The 13871-nt window shown below is 36.8% G+C and overlaps 1 protein-coding gene across 7 annotated transcripts in view; it reads left to right on the plus strand.

Moving 5' to 3' along the window:
* The window catches only part of PTPRD (protein tyrosine phosphatase receptor type D), a 1592809-nt gene extending 1579876 nt beyond the window's left edge, over window positions 1-12933 (plus strand). For all 7 annotated transcript variants that reach the window (XM_055135922.1, XM_055135897.1, XM_055135904.1 and 4 more), the window contains 3 exons: window positions 3496-3650; window positions 6394-6529; window positions 9277-12933. In XM_055135922.1, coding sequence (XP_054991897.1) covers window positions 3496-3650; window positions 6394-6529; window positions 9277-9345 — 360 coding nt within the window. In that variant the 3' untranslated portion in view covers window positions 9346-12933. The remainder of the gene's footprint in view (window positions 1-3495; window positions 3651-6393; window positions 6530-9276) is intronic.
* The last annotated feature ends 938 nt before the right edge of the window (window positions 12934-13871 follow it).

Consider the following 13871-nt stretch of genomic DNA (forward strand, 5'->3'; position numbering starts at 1 on the left):
GTACAATGAAAAGTAGTTGGAACACACCTCTAGGGGAAAGATTGCCCAAGTGATCATACTCTCAAAGAAAAAAGCACCCGTCCATTAGGTTTTTAAAATACACAAATAATTTTTCCTCTGTCTGGCCAGTGTTCGCACAAACTCCACCTTGGCTTCTTTTCAAACATAACATCTGGCAGCCCAATTTTGGGGATGCGCTAAGTGAATGTGTGTGCTGGAAAGAGTTTGGTTGGCTGTGCTTACATTCACCTTCTCAGCTCATTCTCTTTGGACTTTTTGGCTTCTTCATTACTTGAGGCTGTAAATATGTTGTTGTTTTGCAAAGCCCTTTAGGTCATATGGGCTTGGAGGTTAATTTGGTATGATTTTAAAACTGCAGAGCAAATGGCGAGCTTTAGAAGAATCTGACAAGCTTTGCACATTCTAATTTGATTTCTGGCTTGGTTTATTCCTCAGCGTGCTGATGTGTCTGTCCATGAGAGCTGTGTACCCATGACCCTCGTTGGCTAATTTTTACTCTGCATTTCTTATCTAGATTGCTGAGTTCAAGGTTCAACCCTATTGTAAGATGGTCTGTGCATAAAACTTAATATATTTGCCTTTGGCCTGTTTCAAACCTTGATTACAAACACATATTAGGGAAGGGTCAGTCTAAGACTTATTTGGGGGGGTTTGGTGGTTATTTTTTGCACTATCACAGTGAGTGGGTAAAATAAAATCTAGGGTAGTGCTATATACTTGATCTATTGTTTTTTTTCTCAAAAGCAATTTTCTCAGTACTCATGTTTAGAGTATTTTCTAAATGAGATTATCTGCTAATCCCCAAAGCTTAACCCTTACTGTTGACCTAAAGTGAAAGAAAAAATTGGCTAGTAGGCTGGTTGGCCCAGGTGAAAGATGCATTCATCCCAGAAAGTCTGAAGAAGTCTTAAGTACTCTCAAGGAATATGTACTCAAGTAGCAGTTCTTACTTTATGTGGGGGAGGAGGGTATTTTGGTTTTTTGGTTTTGTTTTCTTTCAAGTTATCTAAGCAAGTTTACCTTGATGATCTGTCACAAGATTTTTTAAAAAGACAACTGAAACTTTTCAATACTTGAAGCAAGATATTTAAGAGAGAAAGCATTTTTACTGTTAAACCACTGCTTTGACCCTGTTAATTAGCAAGGAATGAATTTGCCAGTCAATAAGAGGTCTCTCTCAAGGGGTTGGGTAGAGGCAATATATGTAAGTAAAATTTTAAGTACTTTGCAAATAAATGCACAATTTCTTATAGTAAAGACAAGGAACCTGATTTGACAAGTGTTCCTTCTTTACTACTCCACACTGCTCAAATTAAATCTGATCACACTAAGCCAAAGAAATAATGAAGAATTTGCTTGCATGCTTTTAAAAAAAGAAATAAAAGTCAATTGTATAATTTTCTTAGCTGCAATAGTGTTCGCTTGTTGTGTCCCTGGTGGGATTCTAATCTCAACTTCCCATTTTAGAAAGCAACTTGGTGGCACTTGTTAAACAGGTAACTTTTAAATGAATCCAGTGGCCTCACCTCAAATTAAAAGGGTTTATGCACATGACCTCTCCATGCTGTAAAAAGTAACTGTGGTCAGAAATGAAATCACCAGGATTTTCAGAGAAGAAATGTGCATTACCTGCCTCCTGGCTTCCTTTTTTGTGTATTCCAGACCCTTTGTAGAAACAGAGGGAAGAAAATCATGCTCCCATGGTAACTATCCATACATTAGTTTGGGTGCCAGGCAATTATTTCTAGATTTTTCAATTTTTTCACAAAGTTAGGGTGATCTTTCTGTTTTATCTTCTTCCCAGGTGAGGCCACTCAGAAGTATAGCCTGATTCTATAACAAACACCAGATTGACTAATGTGTGCCTATCTTTAGTTAACCAACCCCCATGCCATCTTTCTCAATAAGATTTAAGGAGAAAAACGGAGTCTTGTTTTCCCAGAAGCCTCTTGGAAAAACAGCTAAGATACTGGAACAGTGTTTTTAAACTTTCATTTGGGATTATCTCTTTACTCACTCAAGGGAGAAACTTGATGGAAATTGTTGCTATTCTTGCTCTGTACATAGAGTATACTTTCTGCCTTTCTGTGCTTCCAGAAATTATGTAAAATTCCAAAAAGCATTAGTACCCCTTAATATTTTCTTTGCAAACCATGAGTCAGAACAATCGGGCCAAATCTCTTTAGAAAAAAAAAATCTTCTTTCATCTAACTTGGTTACTTTTTATCTTTTTAATTTGTCTTTATCAAAGGCCTATATAGTATCTTAATTCTAGTGGCCAGATAGGAAGTTCTTTTTCAGGAGAGAGCATTTATCTGTTAATTATATTTTGATCACCGTTGAGAGGCTCTTATCTTCCTGCTCAACATACTTGCCGGGTACATCTTGTGTACTGTACCCTGGCTAAAAGGCAGGTGACTCTGAGACATGGGGTTAACAGCAGCTACAATAGTATTTGTCAGATAATTTCAGTGTCACTATTTCTCACATGACAGTGCTAGCAATAAGCACAGCAAGTGTGAAGATACTCCAGGATGTTCTTGTCAATAACTAGATGGATTCTGATTTCTTAGAGGAAAGTGTGTGAAGGTCGTTGTATTTTACCCAGGAACCATTAAGCCCTTCTATAAAGGGATTAGTAACATGTTGTTAGAGGTTGAACCTTGTGCGCTTGTGTGTGTGTAAATACATTTCCCTCTAAGACTGGTTGTCTTCTACTTTAAACTCCATAAAATGTACTGTGCTACCCTTTGTATAGGAATGGAACTCTGTGCCAGGCTGTTTTCACTCTGTGAGAGAACCCTCCCCACCCCAAGGGACCCAGCCCCAGCAGCCGACCTCCACTACCCAATTGCTGCCACACTCCAGGCCGCCTCTGGACACATTATAAGACAAGTCCTACCCATTTTTCATAATTACCACACCATATTTGATGGAGTTCAGACAGTAGGCTACAAATCATAGAGAGTAATATATACCTATACACACCTCTCGGAGAGCCCAGCAAGCTACCGAGAGTTTCCCGCCTGCATGGGCAGAGCCTGGAAAGCTTCCCGTGGCATATTTGATATGCCAAAACCAGTAACTATAGGCCTCATTCCCCTGACCCTGAAAGAGTCTCCAATTGTTGGGAAAGACGAATAAGGAGAGGCTGCTAAAATCTGAGGGTTGGGAGAAATAGAGACATTACTGGTGCCCTCTGGAGTAAATCGACGAACAATGGGATGGCAGTGACAGTGATACTACTTTATTTTGTCAGCACACACTGGATTGCAGACAGCTATGTACTGTATGAGAACCCAGGGTTTTCCACTGTTCATTACCAAAATATATACAGCTGCAATTTAACTTTACATGATTATCTCTGATTTAATAACATATAAGATTAGAGTACACTAAGTTTCTAAACATGTCCCTAATGTTCTCTCTCCTCTTTGTGTGGCATCGTCTCTGTGGCTGGCTTTCTCTTGGAAGGACGGTCAGTCCCGGACAGTGAGACAGTTCCAGTTCACTGACTGGCCAGAGCAAGGAGTGCCAAAGTCTGGAGAAGGATTTATTGACTTCATCGGCCAAGTCCATAAAACAAAGGAGCAATTTGGGCAAGACGGACCCATTTCAGTGCACTGCAGGTAAGATTCAGAAATAAAGAATTTCTATTTATGATTAATGTAGCACTGTCATCCCATTGTTAATCGATTTGCTCGAGCAGGCACCAGTAACGTCTCCATTGTGAGACTTGTTACTGTTTTTGGCATATCGAATACACCACGGGGAGCTTGCCAGGATCTGCTGTGCGGGCGGATAGTCTCAGTAACTTACCGGACTCTCTGAGAGGGATGGAGGAATCAAACCTGGGTCAGCCGCGTGCAAGGCAAACGCCCTACCCACTGTGCTATCACTCCAGCCCATAATTAATGTAATAACTGAAAATATGTAGTGAATCTCTAAAGTTAAAAATTTATTTCACGAACATTATAAAACCTAAAGTGAATACTTATTTTTCTCTATATGAAAAGAACCACATGAAGATTCTTATCCTCAAATTTTGCTACTTGTAACAAGCCACCAAATTTCTTTTTTTTTCCTTCTTGCCTATATTACCTGTTAATCTGTTCATCTAATCAGTTCTTAGTTGCTTTGCTTTCATATAGTTACGCTGATGACTGTCTTTCTTTCTCCCGTGTTTATCTTTTTTGGAAAACCATAGTTATCAAGCCTTAATGACAATAGTAATTCTTCCAGTCAATAAGTGATTAAAATCGTACCCTCATTTAAAATTGCAATTTGCTTGAAAATTGTTAGTATATCAGAAAATGAAGCACCTTCAAGTTAATTATTTTCAATAGTTTCCACAGCATTTTATAATTCAAGTCATTGAAGTTAATAGAAACAGCAAGTAAATGGTTCAGAAAGGACACTGGCAATAAATTTAGTGCTCTGGCAAGATGCTATGGAAAAAACCTTTCAGCAAAAGAAATTTACCTTATTTAAACGAATTTAAATTAATACATTTTAGGATTCATGAATTCTTATGATAAAAATATTAAGTTTATGAATTTACTTAAAAAAACATGAAACACTCAAAATTATATATGTTCTTAGAAGGCAAGGTTTCAAAACCTTGAGCTTTAACATGTAGACTACTAAGAACTCTATGAAATGGGGATGTTTTTCTGGAATTCATATTGTTCCAGCATATTCCTTTATTATAGTTAATATTTTCCAGTCACACTATATTACACAAGAAGACAACAACCAGAATATATAAGAAAAATACGTGGAGCCAATATTTTAATTTTATATTCAGTTTGGATTTCTGTATATTTCCCCCTAATTTTCCACATCTTTCCCAATGCTAACTCAGATTTTTCCAGTGTAAGCAAAAGATTTCTACTTCTCATTCTGTTTGTCATGACAAAAAAAAAAAGATTTAAGCATCCCTTTCTTATGAGCACTAAGACATATCTTAAAGAATTTCTATATTTTCTGTTTAGTTATTCATGAAATTAACATTACCAAGTCAGTAAATGCAGAAGTTAAAAGGTTATTGTACTACTGTACTTAAAGCATCTACACCTCGTAGAAAGCCAAAACTCCTATATTATTGTTGCAGTTCAGCAATTAAATAAGATAAGGATGGCACTAATGTTCCCACACCATTCAACAAAAAGATCATAAATCATGATGTCTCAGGACTGAGAGACTTTTGGAATTGAAAGGGAACTTCAAGGTCATCTGCTCCATCTTAACAAAGCTTGATTGCTTCTGGACATCCCCAGCACTACATAAAACTGCCTGTGGATTATATAAGCTCGCCTACCATTTCTGAGTTAACTTTTTAGAAAATCCAGTGTAAAGGAACACACTATTTATATATGCCTGTCAGCTACATCCCCCAAGTAAATGAATCCATCTATTTTCTACAGCCTGTACCCATGCGTTACACATACTGTTTAATTAGGATCCAAGAAAGGAGGGATTTTTCCAGATTATACACTGTTTCCCTCATTACCTAAACCTCCAGATGCTTTTCTACTTCTTCTTAAGAAAGGCTATGAATTAGTTTTCTTCCCTTGCTACATTGAAGATCCTGAAAAATCTTAAAACAATAAGGGAAAAAAAGAAACTCAAAACTTCACTCAAGTGCAATGAGAACCTTGGTGTTTTCATTCCTGAATTTTTTTAACTGTATAACTTAGGCACAATTAACTTTTTTTTTTTAATTTAGAGATTGCTTTGAAAATCTGTTCAAAGATATGTTTGAGAAAACAGAAAATAACATGTATATTTGTGGCTTGTACATGTGATACTCTTAGACCCTTCTAAAGAATAAACAGGCTCCAATATCAAATAATCCTATTACAGAGAATCTCATATCAAAACTCAAATTTGAGTGCTCTATATTACTTGTTTATTTGGGTTATGAGACAGCCTACATAGATTAAGTCACTGTTAGAAGAAAATATGAAACTAAAAACTCATAACCAATTCTATCTTACATTATCTGAATTATTTTATACTTAAAATATATTTTGTTCACATGGTGCTTTGAACACATGTAGCCAAATTGCACCCCCCCAAAGAAACCTAAAAGTATTTGTCCTCCCTTTTATATATTCATTTTGCTGTATTTGTTTTCCTGAATTACCTAAAATGGCATCTAGACATAGTTGAAAGTCATTTTTATTTTATAGCACTTAATCCTATCGAGTCCATATTTATTCTCCTATATCATAAGAATAACCATTTTATCAATTTGACACCACATATTCTTGAACCTTACTGTGGAGTAGTATAATATAAAAGCTTTTGTACCTAGGCCTCCCTTCAAATAATTATTCTCAAGACTAAGTGCCTTTGTTGTTGTGATAGTGCCGGTGTTGGAAGAACTGGAGTCTTCATAACACTAAGCATTGTCTTGGAAAGGATGAGATATGAAGGCGTTGTAGACATCTTCCAGACTGTCAAAATGTTAAGAACACAACGACCAGCTATGGTACAGACAGAGGTAAGAAAAATCTCATTGTCCTATCACAAGAACAAAATGAAAGGTTTCTTCTATCCAGACCTCCTAGAATTCACACTCTACCTCAGAAGCAAATTACTTGGAAGTACCCTAGAAAAAGCATCAAATTATCTAATTTTTTTAAAAAAAACTTATTTGCAACCTTCTTTGATTGGGAGCTCTCCCGTAGATGTCTTATTTTGTCTTGGAAGTTGTGTAATATTTTTAGCCAAACCATGTCATTTTTGCACATTTTGGTGTACAAATGACAATTACATATTATTGTATATTCATGTAGAAAAATAGACATGATAGACTGTGTGTTCACTAAAGAAAAAATGAAGGGGCATCAGGCAGCTTCTCTCTCTCCCTCTCTGCCGTTTCCCTCACCCCGGGGAGGTTGATGGCGAAGGGAGGATGAAGGAAGAAAAGAGGGCCAGGCTGGTTGGTGTCAGTTGCAGTTTATTCCACTCCCATCTCCATGGTCCTTCTCTATCCCACTTCAATCTCCTTCCGCCCCCACCAGACCCCTCTTCCAGCCTAGTTAGATCGAAAAGCATGAGGGGTTGGGCTTACACATAGGTGTGGTCAAAATCAAAAATCTTGCCCTCAAGGGAAGCTGCTTCTAGGACAGATACTCATTCAGCAGGACAAACCACTCAAGAGCGGAATCCCATGGGTGTGTTTCTCCTCTCCTTGTCCAACAAACATATAAACATTCATAATATTAATCATTTTGTACAGACACAGTAAGAGATGCATTAAGATTATAGAATTGCTTTCCTGGGGTCATCTTGATCTCAGACTACAGTGCTCAGGCCAGATTAGTCTTTCCTATCCCTAGCAGGGTTCTAATCTCATTGTTACTTTTGGATCATGACAGCATTTGTCCATGACCATGCTCTTAACTTATAGTTGAGTATCCTGGCGCTTTGGCCTTGCCCATTTTGATGGCAGGGTAGCTCACAGCTTGCCCTGGGTCCACTCCATCCCTCGTTGGGACCCTGCCTTTGGGGTGCTAGGAACTAAGGGCAACTGAAGCTTAAATTAAGGAAGCAGATGCCCTGGAGTGCACACTGTTTCGAGACAATTTACTCCCAAGTTACAAAAGCATAATATTAACTGTCTTCCTTTGTCCATACAGAAGGACATTTCTTTAAAGTAAACTAATCTTAAGATATAAGCAGAGGAGAAAGGCAATATTAACTTACAACACAAGTTCAGTGTCCTTAGAAGGATCTGACCTTTTAAGTTAACAGAATCTGATTAGTGGAAAAAACTGATTTACTGGTTGGAGAAGAGAGCATAGAGACGTTACGGATAAGCACAGAGGAATGGGAGTGACTCGGGAGCACTGTGATGGGTGTAACCCGATAAACCTAACCTCCCTGTGGCAAGGGAGAAAGGACAAACCAATGTTATCCTACAATAGCCCATAAATAAAAATATATATGTATATACATATCTATCTATCTATCTATTTCTATATATATACAGCTAGATATTTTAAACACAGTTCCTTGCACATGATAGACTTTGGCTCACTTTCTAATCAAGCTATTGTTAGGAAAGTTTACATAGTTTTTAGAATAATTTGAGTTTCTTTTGATTCCTATATTCATCATACATCTTCTAGACTTTGATGCCAAAACAGTATAAGAATTTGGTGTGCAATATTTATGACAGTCTGACAAAGTTAATGTTTGTTAGGGTGACAGAGGAAAATTGGACATTTAAAAAGCCTTAACACTTTGACAAGATAGGAAAGTAAACTCCATTTATTTTACATTACCATTTTTATTATAGAAAATGCACATTTAAGCAAAATAGAAACTATCTACTTTCAGCCCCATTGGTTACTGAAAATAAGTTCCTTTTATGGGGAAAATCCTCCTTTTTCTCATCCGTTCTCATCTGTAAATTATAATTTTTCCATCTAACAGTGCTCTAACTTATTTCAAAATGACAGTATTCTTCCATTTCTGAAGAAGCACTTGTCTCATGCCATTTTAATTTCGGAAGCCTTTGTGGAACAGACAACTAGCAATCACACCAAATCAGGCCAAACGGCATGAGTCAGTTTTCAATGTGGGCAACCAGTAGTGTGAGGCTGTCTGCAGGGCACGGAAAGATCAGTGCCCCTTGCCCAAAAACATCACAAACAGACGTGCAATTCTGATTCCAGGCAGCAAGGGCTAATAAGAAGTTTTGCATGTGTTTGTCTCATTGTTGCTGGGAGGAAAGGGGTTCCCTCCTCCTTATTCTCAACCGGTTCACCCCCATCAACCCTGAAATATTTTTTTATCTGTTGTTAGGGTGCTTGCCTTGCATGCAGCTGACCCAAATTCCATCCCAGCACCACTTTGGTTAACTAGCCCTTGCTCCCCTAAAGGATAGGTGAACTCAGAATCAAACAACCTAAATTTTCAAACTGAGACTTAGCCATTGAAAACAAGCAGATCAGTGGACAGCAGAGGTTTATCTGCCCAGTCAGTGGTCCTCGTTTGATCTGACTCGGAGGAAGTTCACTTGAACCGTTATGACTTGGAATTAGGAGGTGTTTCATTTGAACTGCTGATTAGTGAAGTTAATAAACCACCATGTGGCTAATGGGTCTTTGATTATTAAAACCAATTGGTCATTGAATGGATAGACTAAGGAACGTGATTTGGCATTCACTTGGATGTAACTGATTTCTAAGATTGATTTTCCTTCCCAAATGAACTTATGGACCCTCTTTCCTCCTGCAGGATCAGTATCAGTTCTGCTATCGAGCCGCACTAGAGTACCTGGGCAGCTTTGATCACTATGCAACGTAGAAACGCCTGATCCATTTTGGATTTTTGCTACAGGCCCTTCAATATCCATGGAGTCTCTTCTGAGCCATACAGGGCACTTAAGAAGTCCTTCTTAACTTCTAGCTAACAACCTCTTAGTGGGACTATTACACACAAAACAAATTAAAACCAAACTCTTCCAGGTGGACCAAGAATTCACAGTTTAACAATCTAACCTAAAAAATAAATAAGTAAGAAAGAATCCTGACTGATGAGGCATCTGAAGGATTTTATTTGCAGATACCTCAAGGATTCAAATAAAAGGGAAGAAGAAATTACAGCAAAGAACCACCATCTTGTTCAGGATTGCTTGGTAGGTGTAAGAAGAAATTATCAGATGGTGCACTTCAGTGCAAGATGTTTGTTGGTGCGGCTTCTCATGATAAAACAGACTCTGCTTGACATCGCCCCTTCCCACCATACTGCTCATAACAACATTTTAGGGGGAAATGGGGAAAATGTTTAAAAAAGAAAGTCTTTGATTTAGTTTTTTAGTATTGTAAAGATACTGCTGACCTGTGCTTCATTTTTAACTGTGTAAAACTTTTTTTTAACAAAATGTATCATTCGATAAAAGTGATTTTAAAGAAGTTACATAACTCATTTTTTATTTCCAAATTGTAGGTTTTTTTAAGCTGTAGAACTGTTATCTGTAATATCTTGCTGTAGAAATATCAAATAATTTGAACTTTTGCACATTTTTGTGCAATCCATAATCTACAGTATCAGTCTTGTCAGATATTATTACTTTTATACTTTTGTTCAATTTTAATTGGAAAGAAAGTACCCATTTTCTTCAAATAACCACAGCTTTTGTTTTGGAATCAACAGGGAGGCGCAAAGTATAAAGTTGCTGCTAACATATATACATATATATCCATATTTTCTAGGGGTGTCTATGTATATATAATGTGTCCACACAAAAAGATAGTTATCATTCAGTTCTTCATGATTTAGCTTTTTTAAGGTAAGAAAGCATTATAGACATCTTTTTCAATTTGTTATTCATTTTCTGACATCGATATTTCCTAATATCACAGAATTTTAATTTTTAAGGGAAATGAGGAATGCACATCAGTGATTGTCAAACCTCACCCCCTAATCTCCTCCCAACCCAGTCATATTCACAAATGTCATTTTGTTTGCCAGGCTTCCAACAAAGTTCAATATTTCTAACACTCTAGTGCAATAAAAATTATTAAATATCTAAGAGGTGTGCATGTGGGAAAGGTCAGTGCATATCCCTTTAGGAGGGGAGAATGTTGTAATATATCAGCTATCAAGTTGTTTAAACAAAAAACACAGTGTATTCAATCGTATATTGTCTATAGTATGTGCTATGAATTTTGCATTTATGTAACAGGGGCAAAGCCAAACTCATGTTACTCTGTTCAGTCAGAAACATTTCTGTGGCTTACAGCATTCCTGGGAAGTGCTGTACTTTGTTTTGTCTTTGGTTTTAGTTTTGCATTTAGAGTGCCTTATAATTGATGCCTATTTTAATAGCATTTCTTTTTAGCTTTTAGTTCGTATTTCCACTAGTTGTTCATATATGTTATTCTTCCAATTAAAGCATTATATGTTTACCACATGTACAAAAACTCTTTGAATAATATGCATTCCTAGTTTTCAACCAAGTCGGGGATGTTAGTGATTGTAACCAGCCCAAAGCACTTGGATAATCAGGGCCCTTCTTCCTTTCACAGTGGTCAACATCAGGAAAAGCTACTTGCTTTATTTATAATCCCTTCTAAATCTGCTCTAGAACACTCAATAATGGCACCAAACTTTAGTGACAAGCATCATTGGCAACTTTGGAGTATACTTGCTATTCCACTAGGATTTTTCTAAAAGGGGACATTAAAATACTTATGTGTATGTATATATTTACACAACTACATGTGTCTCCCCCCCAACAAATTTCCAAAATAATTGCTATAGGAAGCCATGAATGATGGCATGAGCTTGCCATAACTTACACTATTTTAAAGAACCCTCAGAATATCCAAGGAACTCTTAAAGAGTTTGGGTATTGGTATAATTTTTTGATATGATTTTAGCTTCATTGATGTTCTGCATAAAGAGGCTTTTGTTTTCCACATTTTCCCATCACAAGCAGAATGAAATCCAAGAGACCAAACACTTGCAAGCATCATATTTGAGCACTTTTGTAAAAAAGAAAAAAAAAGAAAAAAAGAAGAAAAAAATATAATACTAAAAAAACGTATCTAGAAGGCTACCTCAGAACGAGACTCTCTAACCTACATCAGAACCAGAGAAGAATGTGCACTATGTGGGTCTATTGTTATTTTATTTGAGTTTGTATCTTCTGGAGATTTATCCAAGTGCCAGATTACTCTGCTATAATTTTCATTTAGTGAATCCAAGGGGGTCAGACAGACATTGCATCACTGCAGACATGCCATGTTGGACATGTAGAATCTGATGGTGCATTATTGCACACCAGAACCATTGGTCATGGGCAGCTTCTCCCTGCAACCAAAGCTGCCCATTTGGTAAAGGGGAAGAGGAGAACATAAGAAGAAAATGAATGGGATGCATACCACAGACGAACGAGGTGACTAGTCCAGATATCTTGCTGTTCCAAAAACTAACTCCCTTACTGTCATTGATGTGCATTCCACTCTGCTTTTCTCTATAAGCATTCTAGTTTTATTTTCCCAGGTAAACATTTTTATCTACATTACCATAAACTTTCCAGTTTCCAATTATTTTCATCATCATAACCAGTACGGTGCTATTATTTACCTATGTACGTGTAGTTATGTATAATTTTGTAATTAGTTACAATGGTAAAAATCAAAATATATAAAAAGTAATTTGTACAGAACTTTATTTTAGCTCTTTTTTAAAAAATTATTTGCATGGTTAGACAATGGCGAGGACAGCCAGGGGAGGGAAGGGCCTCTAGGGAACTTTGCACTTTCTATACCTTTGTACTATGCACTGCCCTATTGATTCTACACCCAATAATGTTATTACTTGAACCCATCTGTAAGAAACCGCTTCAGAAATTCATTTGTGTGTATGTAAATAACACGGCATAGAAACAGGAAGGGAAAAATTCTGCAGTAAGGTACAGATTTTTTTCTTTCCTGTTTATTTTTGGTTCTGCTTTTAGTCCTCCCCTTTATTTTAATTCCCTTTTCTATTTCCTTTTGGAGTTTTGCTTTTCTTTGGGTTTATGGGTGCCCTGATACTCCAGCAGAGATCAGAAGGCTACAGTTCCATCCTATCCATCAGTTATGTGGCTTTGCCATCCAAGCTTGGAGTGTCTTTACAAAGATAATAACAGTTGTGTTCTTTGCTCTCGTTTTGGATGCATAGACTGAAAAATTAAAAAAAAATAACTTGTAAAATGGCTTGTTAAAAAATACAATTACCTCTAATTAGTAGTACGCGTAAACGTTTTACAGAATGAAAGGCGTGCTTTTTATTTTCTTACTTCGTTACATTGGTGGCGAAAGAAGTCTGTATGAAAATCAGTTCTTTGCTGACACAAGTTCCATTTGTTACAAATGATTCTAATAAAAATGTCAGTGTTATGCAGCCCTGGCTTTTGCTTCTGTTCCACTCTGGTTTTAACTGACTGTATATTCCTTTTTCTCTTATTAGATGGGTTTTTCCTTTGTACTAGTAGCAATTCTACTGAATGAGGGGCTGCCGTATCCAAATACCTGTCTTGAGGAAAGCACTTTTCACTATTCAGCAAACTGAGGCTCAGAGAAAGTTTATCATGTTTACCCTTCAAAGAACAAGACTTTGACTTCATTAAAATCAGAGCTCTTGGTCACTCTTTAAATCTATGAAAGATAACTTCTTAGTGAATATACACTGTGCATTTTAAGTACATTACATGTATATATTAGCATCCTAAAACAACTATTAGCACTTTTACACCACAAAAAGAACCTTAATGTAAATTTCTTAATTCTTTGGGAATTATTGTTGCTTAGAATTATTGTGGCTTAGATCCAATTCCTTATTTGGTAATACAAAATAATGGAGTGCTAATGCATTGTGGGAACTTTCTAGGTGTCGGGAGGGTAGCTGTGAGCAAAGACATTGCTGCTGCTCACTATTGTCTAGGGGTGGAACAGCTGGCATTAAATCCGTAATGAAATTGTACCCTGAGAATTGTCGTATGGAAAAGTAGGAGATTCAGAGTTGGAACTTTTCATTGTGAAGGAATGAATGTCTGATTCAACATATAGGAAAAGTGATGTCTGACTCATACTAAAAGATTAGAAAAATATTCATTCTAAGAATCTTCAGGCATAACTAAATTCAGGACTCAGGTAATGCCTTTGGCATTTGATGTTGCCTGCCATGGCACAGTATGATTTATATATTTTTAATATAAATTCTAAGGCAACCTTTCTATTCTCTGGATGTTTTAGCATAGTACTGACACAATCCAGGCAGGTATCTTACCAGACTGTATCTTACTAACACCACAAACAATTCCTAGAATGCTTATTTGGGGG

The sequence above is a fragment of the Sorex araneus genome, chromosome 1, assembly GCF_027595985.1.
Source record: "Sorex araneus isolate mSorAra2 chromosome 1, mSorAra2.pri, whole genome shotgun sequence".
In the NCBI taxonomy this organism is placed as follows: domain Eukaryota; kingdom Metazoa; phylum Chordata; class Mammalia; order Eulipotyphla; family Soricidae; genus Sorex; species Sorex araneus.